Source organism: Camelina sativa, chromosome 18 (genome assembly GCF_000633955.1).
Source record: "Camelina sativa cultivar DH55 chromosome 18, Cs, whole genome shotgun sequence".
Lineage (NCBI taxonomy): Eukaryota > Viridiplantae > Streptophyta > Magnoliopsida > Brassicales > Brassicaceae > Camelina > Camelina sativa.
Genome location: NC_025702.1, coordinates 9319678 through 9329282, shown reverse-complemented (window position 1 = coordinate 9329282; position 9605 = coordinate 9319678). Strand labels below are relative to the sequence as shown.

Below are 9605 nucleotides of genomic sequence, written 5' to 3'. Positions count from 1 at the left end.
CAGGTGATCTGCCCAATGGCCACCCCAATCCAACACACACATCCTCAGCAAATCCTCCAACATTTCGATCGTCCTCTCTGACTGTCTATCTGTCTAGGGATGATACGCTGTACTCATATGCACCTTAGTGCCCATCTCTGCCTGAAATGCCCTCCAGAACACCAAAGTGAACTTGGAATCTCTATCAGACACAATGCTCGCTGGCACCCCATGCAACCTGACTATCTCCTTCACATACTTCTTAGCCAAAACCGCTGCTCCATCAGTCTTCTTAATGGCCAGAAAATGTGCCGACTTAGTCAATCGGTCCACAATGACCCAAATAGCATCAAACGTCCTGGACACTGGCAATCCACCTGGTACATGATGCTCAGCCTTCACTAACTGACACACATCACAACTCGCGACCCAGCTAGTCACATCCTTCTTTATCCCGACCCAAAGATAGTACCTCTTGAGGTCACGATACATTTTAGCCGCTCCTGGATGAATAGAGAACATGCTCGCATAAGCCTCTCTCAAGATCTCCTACCTCAACTCCTCATCCTTAGGCACACAAATCCGTCCATGCACCAAAATAGTACCATTAGCCGAAACCTGATACTCTGAATCCACATCCTTTGAGGCATTCACCAGCCCCAAATCCTTCTCCTGAGCCAACCGCACTCTGCTCAACAGATCTGCTCTATCAGCTGCCATCAAACCCAACGGCTCCTGTGACACAGCACACAGACTCAACGCACCAATCTCTCCTACCAGAGACTCCATATCCTGCTCTTGAGACAAAGCCGCCTGCTTCCGTGTCAAAGCATTAGCAACCAAGTTAGCCTTACCAGGGTGATAGGCTATCTCCAAATCATAATCCACCACCAGCTCCATCCACCGCCTCTGCCTCAAATTCAGCTCGGGCTGAAGTGAATATATACTCCAAACTCTTATGATCTGTAAACACCTGTAACTTTGCACCATAAAAATAAGATCTCCAAATCTTCAAGGCAAAAATTAGAGCACCCATCTCCAAGTCATGAGTAGGATAATTGTCCTCATGCTTCTGCAGCTGCCGCGAACCGCGAAGCATAGGCAATCACCTTCCCATGCTGCATCAACACACACCCCATACCAACTCTGAATGCATATGTATAAACCACATAGGGTTCTCCCTGCTCAGGCAAAACCAACACTGGAGCGGTAGTCAATATCGCCTTCAGGCTTGCAAAGCCTTCCTCACACTCCTGTGACCAGACAAAAAGAACATCCTTCCCTGTCAACTTAGTCATATGACGTGCTCTGCTCGCAAACCCCCACACAAACCTCCTGTAGTAACCTGCCAACCCCAGAAAACTCCTGATCTCCTTGGCATTATGCGGGCTAGGCCAATCCCTGATAGCCTGAATCTTCTCCGGATCTACAGAAACCCCATCTGTAGACACAATATGACCCAGAAAACTCATCTCCCACTGCCCGAAACTACACCTGCTCAGCTTAGCAACCAACTTCTGCTTCCGCAGCTTCTCCAGAACTACCCTCAAATGCACTGCATGCTCTTCAGGACTCTTAGAATACACCAGGATGTCGTCGATGAAAATGATGACAGACACGTCCAGAAACTCCTGAAACACGATGTTCATCAATCTCATAAACGCTGCTGGCACGTTAGTCAACCCAAACGAAATCACCACAAACTCATATTGCCCATACCTCATCCTGAAAGCAGTCTTCCTCACATATGCCTCATCTAGCAGGATTTGATGATAACCCGACGCCAGATCTATCTTGGAGAACCAAGTAGCACCTCTCAACTGATCCAACAACTCATCGATGCTCAGAAGGGGGTACTTGTTCTTCACAGTGACCCGGTTGAGACCCCTGTAATCAATACACAAGCGGAAACTCCCATCCTTCTTCTTAATGAATAACACCGGTGCTCCCCATGGTGATACACTAGGACAGATGAATCTCTTGCTCAATAAATCCTCTAGCTGCTTCTTCAGCTCTGCCATCTCTGCTGGAGCTATCATGTAAGGAGCCTTGGATAACGGTGACATCCCTGGCTCCAATTCAATAGTAAAAGGATCAGACCGATAAGGTGGTAATCCCTGCAATGACTGGAACACATCTTCAAACTCCTCCACAACCTGAATACCACTAACCGTAGACTTTCCCACTGACTCTGGCATAAATATAGTAACCAAATAAGTCTCACAAGCCTTCTTGATCATCTTCCCAGCCTGAATGGCCGAGATCACGAGACTCCCCGAAGTCGGTCTAATCCCCTGATAAACCAACTTCCCTCCTGAACCCTCAAACTCCACTCTACCCCGATGACAATTCAGATGAACCATATGCCGATGCAACCAGTTCATCCCCAAGATAACGTCATACAGCTCCACTGGGCTGATAAGCAAATCCGCAGGCCAAGACTCTCCCGCGATCTGAATATCAATACCCCTCGCTCGACCAATAACTCTCAGAAACTTGCCTCTAGCAACTCTAACAACTCCTGCACTCTCTCCGGTATCCCCCACGATACCCGCACTCTCTGCACACTCCGGGGTAATGAAGCTATGCGTAGCTCCAGAATCGAACATAACATGGGACTTAAACCCTCCCACCAACAAGGTTCCTACAAAAACCTCATGTGTTGAGAACCTAACACTTATCACAGTACAACATAACATTTGAACTTACTAAGAATTCACAAAGACAAAGTACCAGAAATTATACATGTGATCGCTCTGGCACTGGTTCCACCAGTCTCTACCGTCGTGTAAAACCGTGGCGCCTGCTCAATCTGTGCCACCTGCTGCCCTCCCGGTTGCACCAGATGCAATGCTGCCACTGCTACCGGCTGAAACTTGGGACATTAGGGCCTGATGTGCCATGGCTCCCTGCAATGATAGCATACACGAGCTGCTGCCAGTGGAGCACTCCTCTTGGGACAGCTAGCAATCTTGTGATCCTTGCCCCCACACCCGAAGCAACTCGGACCACCCGGGCTCTGTATAGCCTTCCATCTCCTCTTGGTTCCCTGTGCAGGCTTGCCGCCCTTGCTGGAACCTCCCTGATGCTGAGCCTTGCTAGGTTGGACTGCTGGGCTAGCTGCCACTGACTGTGCCCGGATATTCTCCTCGATCCCTGCTGTAGTCTCAACCAGCTCTGCACGCGAAGCATAACTCCGCCCTCTATAGTGAACCCTCAAGTCATCACGTAGGGCCCTCAAAAACCTCCTAATCTGAGCCTCCTCATACTCCATCTCGACCCCCATACCTCAGAAGTCGATGAACTCCAAGTCAAGCTCCCGCACTAACCGAGTCCCCTGAGCTAGCTGAAGGAACTGCACCTCCAACATATCCAGTGCCTATCTAGGGAAATACTTACGGTTGAACTCCAAGACGAAGTCAGCCCAAGACATCTTCCTCTGCACTCTCCTGGCTGCCACAGAACTCCACCATAACTGAGCATCACCAGTCAAATGGTGGACCCCAATATCCACCTAAAACTCCTCAGGACATCTCAGAGTATGGAAGTTACGTTCCACACTTGTCCTCCATGCATCCGCAGTGGTAGGATCTGCAACTCCCGAAAACCGCTCAGTACCAATACGGCCCATCTCTGTCAGCATGTTGATATAGCGAGAATGGACCCCCACATCCGCAGCCACTGGCTGCCGCTCCCCTGCCACCACTGGTGGCACTACCTGAGCCTGAGCTGGTGCCACCGGCGGCAACCGCGCTATAAACTATGCCAGCAAACCCGCAAGGTTGATACCCGGAACTCCACCCACTGGGACTTCCACACCTGGGGTCCTAACATCACCGGCTACTGGAGCATCAACAACGCCCCCTCCAGCCACACTCATGGAATCCCCCTGGTCACCCTGCGACTCGCCAACACCCTCTGCTGTCACACTTTGGTCCGCAGCCTCACTAACCTCTGGGACTCTGCCCCTACCACAACCACGTCCGCGTCCACAACCAAGTCCGCATCCACGACCACGACCAACAACAACACCCTCTCTAACCATCTGCACTACCATGAACAGAAGGCTAAGCACACAATTATCATAACACAGAAATATAAACTCACCGTGAAATCACATTGTAGGCTCGAAGGGGATGTTCTAGGACTCCATGCCACACATAATTGATCAAGTCATGCAATCCCAAACATCACAATAGAAACCTAGTGAACCCAAACCTAGAACCGTAAGGGATCTGATACCAAACTGAAACGACCTGACCCGTTTTTTAATAATAAATAATAAATATAATAATAATAATAATAATAAATAAATTCAGCTAGTGGTCCCATACCCACTAGCCACCTAACCACAAACACACTGGGCAAAATACCCGACCCGAAATACTCGTATTAGAACCAAACCGAAAAACTCCGGTTCGGATCGCGTATGGATCTTCAACATTATACTAACTGGATCTTGATTGTAAAATACTTTTGGGTATCGGTTCGGTTCGGGTAATACCCGATACCCAATTAGTACCCAAATATATCCGAACATATGTGTATATAATGATTTCTCCCCTTTTGTATATGAAATACCCTAGGTCGAATTTGCTAAAAAGAAGAAGAAACATGTGTTTACCGGTTCGTCTGCCCGCTTTCTACGGGAGATTTTTGTTTTGTTTTTATAAATTCTCTAATCGTTCCACGATCTCAAATCTCAAACAGGATTCTCTAAATTTCTTCTCTTCATCTCCTCTTACAGAGACGTCTAAGACTCATTCAAAGGTAAGTCCGTTTCATCTTGATGCTTGGTTTATAACAGGAGTTTAGTACTTTTCATTGATTGATTCTCTATTTGGATGTTTGATGTTTCTTTGAATTTTCTCAATAACTCTAGCTTTTATAAAACTTTTGAATTTGATTTTGGATGTTACTACTCTACTACTTATTTATGTTTTGGATTATTCTGTTTAAGGATTATGTTTTTCTTGCTTATTTTGCTTGGTTTAGGTACTTTGGTATGATTTTTTAGTTATAATTGCATGAAATTTAATCTAGTTTTTCAATTTATAATTAGGGTATTATAGATACATATATGGGTATTTCGGTCCCAAACGGGTAAAAAATACTTGTACCGTACCAAAACTACAAAATATCGGATATATTTCGGTAATTCAAAAAATTACCCAAACCGAACCGAACCCAAAAAAACCCGAACCGAAATTTCTAAAATTCCTAAATGATTCCATAATTTATAAACCCGAAATACCGGAAACTCGAAATGCCCGAACCAAAACCAAACCGATACCTGAATGCCCATGACTGGGTCCAAGTATGATAGCGCGGTGGTTTCAGAAAGTCGGAGGTATTCGTCAACTGCATCAACTGCATAACCATATGCCATCATACGAATTGTTGTTGTACACTTTTGTAATGTTGACAGACCCAACCTTCTAGTAGCATCTCTTCTTTGTTGAAATAATGGAATTTCATTTGCAAGTCGATCAACAATACGAATGAATAATGGCTTGTTCATTCCAAAATGGCGTCGGAATATTTGGGGAGGGTATGTTGCATCCTCACTGAAATAATTGTTCCACAAGGGGGCATGACCGATTTCTTGATTTCTTTCAATATAAGCTCACTTTTTCTTTGGTTTGGGTGGTTGTGATGTTGAACCGGTGGAGTGAGAATATTTTTCCATACTTGATCGGTGACTTGGTCGCATGCTTGATTAAAACATTCATCAATTATAGCATCAAAATCATTTTGGGAAAAAGATTCCATTTTTTGAGAGAAAAAACAAAGATTATGGAAAGAAAGGAGTATTGGTACACAACATATAGTGAAGGAGTTGTGTGTTTCGAAAACAAAGATCGGTTACTTGATCTCATATTTTTTGCTGGTTTTGGACATTATATAGAAAAATGTTGTGGTATAGAAAAACTTTAAATTTGTGGTACACAAAAATTGGAAACAATATGTGGTATAAAATGAAAAGAAAAACATGTGGTAGAAGTACAAAAATACAAAAGTACTTGTAAAAATCGGCTCTAGATATGTACTTGGATGAACCAGCTTTGGATATGGTTGCGTTTCAGAGTTTGGATGTCTTGAAGTATTGGAAAGATAATGCAGCACGTTTTAAAGAGTTGTCTCGCATGGCATGTGATGTACTTTGTATTCCTATAACAACAGTGTCTTCCGAGTCATCATTTAGTGTGGGAAGTCGAGTTCTAAACAAGTACAGGAACCGTCTACTTCCATCCAATGTGCAAGCACTTATCTATGCAAGAAATTGGTTAAGAGGTTTTGAGGAAATTAGTAAGTATATTAACTCTTATAACTTGATTTTGTTTTGTTATCTTTGAATGAAATGATGGTTCAGTGATAGTTTTGCTATGTTTTCATTTGAGAGGTGGATCCGAATTTTTTAAGGAAGATGAAGAAGAAGAAAAAGAGAGGAAGGAGAAGAAAGAGAAGAAGAAGGGGAGGAAGGAGAAGGTGTAAGAAAGAGGATCAGAGTTACTTAGAAGGTATTAGTGATTGGAGATGAGGGGGAGATCAGAATATCAGATGGAGGATCAGATGAGATTATGAATTTATAATTATGAGTTTATGAGATTATGAATTTTGCTTTATAATTATGAGTTTATGAGATTATGAATTTTGCTTCAATCTGCAACCAATGGACAGACCAATTGGTTATGGTCCTATTTGGTTTGGACATATTTGGTTTGGACATATTTGGGTATGGGTGTATTTGGGTCTTGCCCATAAATGACCATAAATTGTATGTGTCCAAATGGACATGCCCATTTGCACTTGGACAGACCAATTTACAACCCTAGTCAAAGTACAACATCATACAAAAATTTAAGTGTACTTCTACAATTATGTGGTAGAAGTACAATGTTACAATAGTTTAACAAATATGTGGTAGAGCTTCAGCTTTTGATGTCACGGAGATGAGATAGCTTTTGGCTTCACAGATACACCATTTTTTCTTGTTCGCCCTACAACAAACTGACCGATTAGAAAATCACAACAAACTGAAACCGAATATAAAAACATAACAAACTTAAACCGAATACATCAAAGTTAACACAAGNTAGATATGTACTTGGATGAACCAGCTTTGGATATGGTTGCGTTTCAGAGTTTGGATGTCTTGAAGTATTGGAAAGATAATGCAGCACGTTTTAAAGAGTTGTCTCGCATGGCATGTGATGTACTTTGTATTCCTATAACAACAGTGTCTTCCGAGTCATCATTTAGTGTGGGAAGTCGAGTTCTAAACAAGTACAGGAACCGTCTACTTCCATCCAATGTGCAAGCACTTATCTATGCAAGAAATTGGTTAAGAGGTTTTGAGGAAATTAGTAAGTATATTAACTCTTATAACTTGATTTTGTTTTGTTATCTTTGAATGAAATGATGGTTCAGTGATAGTTTTGCTATGTTTTCATTTGAGAGGTGGATCCGAATTTTTTAAGGAAGATGAAGAAGAAGAAAAAGAGAGGAAGGAGAAGAAAGAGAAGAAGAAGGGGAGGAAGGAGAAGGTGTAAGAAAGAGGATCAGAGTTACTTAGAAGGTATTAGTGATTGGAGATGAGGGGGAGATCAGAATATCAGATGGAGGATCAGATGAGATTATGAATTTATAATTATGAGTTTATGAGATTATGAATTTTGCTTTATAATTATGAGTTTATGAGATTATGAATTTATAATTATGAGTTTATGAGATTATGAATTTTGCTTTATAATTATGAGTTGATGAGATTATGAATTTATAATTATGAGTTTATGAGATTATGAATTTTGCTTTATAATTATGAGTTTATGAGATTATGAATTTATAATTATGAGTTTATGAGATTATGAATTTTGCTTTATAATTATGAGTTGATGAGATTATGAATTTATAATTATGAGTTTATGAGATTATGAATTTTGCTTTATAATTATGAGTTTATGAGATTATGAATTTATAATTATGAGTTTATGAGATTATGAATTTTGCTTTATAATTATGAGTTTATGAGATTATGAATTTTGCTTCAATCTGCAACCAATGGACAGACCAATTGGTTATGGTCCTATTTGGTTTGGACATATTTGGTTTGGACATATTTGGGTATGGGTGTATTTGGGTCTTGCCCATAAATGACCATAAATTGTATGTGTCCAAATGGACATGCCCATTTGCACTTGGACAGACCAATTTACAACCCTAGTCAAAGTACAACATCATACAAAAATTTAAGTGTACTTCTACAATTATGTGGTAGAAGTACAATGTTACAATAGTTTAACAAATATGTGGTAGAGCTTCAGCTTTTGATGTCACGGAGATGAGATAGCTTTTGGCTTCACAGATACACCATTTTTTCTTGTTCGCCCTACAACAAACTGACCGATTAGAAAATCACAACAAACTGAAACCGAATATAAAAACATAACAAACTTAAACCGAATACATCAAAGTTAACACAAGAAAGCATCCAAATATGTTACAACCGAATACATCATAGTTAACAGAAGAAAGCATTTAAATATCTTACAACCAAATACATCATAGTTAACACAATAAAACATCAAAATATGTTACAACCAAACACAAGAAAGCATAATACACTACAAACATAAACGTAGTTAATAAAACAAAACTGCAATTAGTTTGTCCTTAAGAAATTCAAACTTTTAACATTCAACCCGATGACATCATGTCATCAATTAGCTTGTCCTTAAGAGCTTTTTCAGTTAGTGAATCCTTTTTAGCAATCAGATTACAAGCATCACATGCTTAATATGTTCCTTTTTCAAAGCGAACTCCTTCTCCTTCAAAGCGAAATCATTTTGCTTCATCTCATACATCTGCGAAACACGCTCCATCTGAAACTCCAAGAAAGCTTTTCAATCGTCCTCCACATCCGGTTTAGTGTTAGATCTTTTTTTGGCTTTCCCCTTTGCAGCCTTAACACCAGGAGGACGGGGCATTGGATCATCCTCGACATCAATCACCGGTTGTGCATCCTGTGCAGACCCATCCTCACCCACCCTTCCCCTTTTCACTCCATTCCCTTTATTAGATGTGGACGCACACTATTTCTGATAATATCTTAGCTCTCGCCAAGCATGCTCCAAGGTAAACCTCTGTTTGTGATCATTGAAGTATATCCAGTGTGCTAGCTTCATCACATCATCTTCATTCTGTCCACTAGACTTCTCCCTTGTGGCAGCCTCGTACCAACCAACGAACTTACACACCAAGTAGTTTATCCTCCCACACCTCTGCTTACAATGACTGGCCTCTCTCTTTGGCCGACCTGCAGCATTTAGACAAGATGCAAAGTAATCTGCAATCCTTCCCCAAAATGCTCCACGTCTTTTCTCATTGGAAGTAATTGGATCATTGCTCTTGTTTAGCCAAGCGCTGACACCCATGACATCATCTGTTGGTAACCATGCATGCCTTGAATTGCGGTTTTCTTGAGGGGATGCAAGTTCAGATGGAGCGTTAGAACATGGACCCTCATAAGGAGTGTATTCGAGGTTTTGGGTTTCAAGTTGACTTTGTAACAGATTGAAGAAGCCAGAGGAGGGACGATATGGATTCATTCCATCGTCAGAATCCAT

The 9605-nt window shown here is 41.7% G+C and overlaps 1 protein-coding gene across 1 annotated transcript; it reads right to left on the bottom strand.

Annotated features, from left to right (window-relative positions):
* Positions 8883–9605, bottom strand: LOC104763291 (glutathione S-transferase T3-like). The gene is made up of 2 exons (XM_010486681.1): positions 9121–9605; positions 8883–9033 (listed from the first exon to the last, which is right to left on the bottom strand). Exons 1-2 carry the CDS (start codon positions 9603–9605, stop codon positions 8883–8885), a joined length of 636 nt encoding a protein of 211 aa, XP_010484983.1.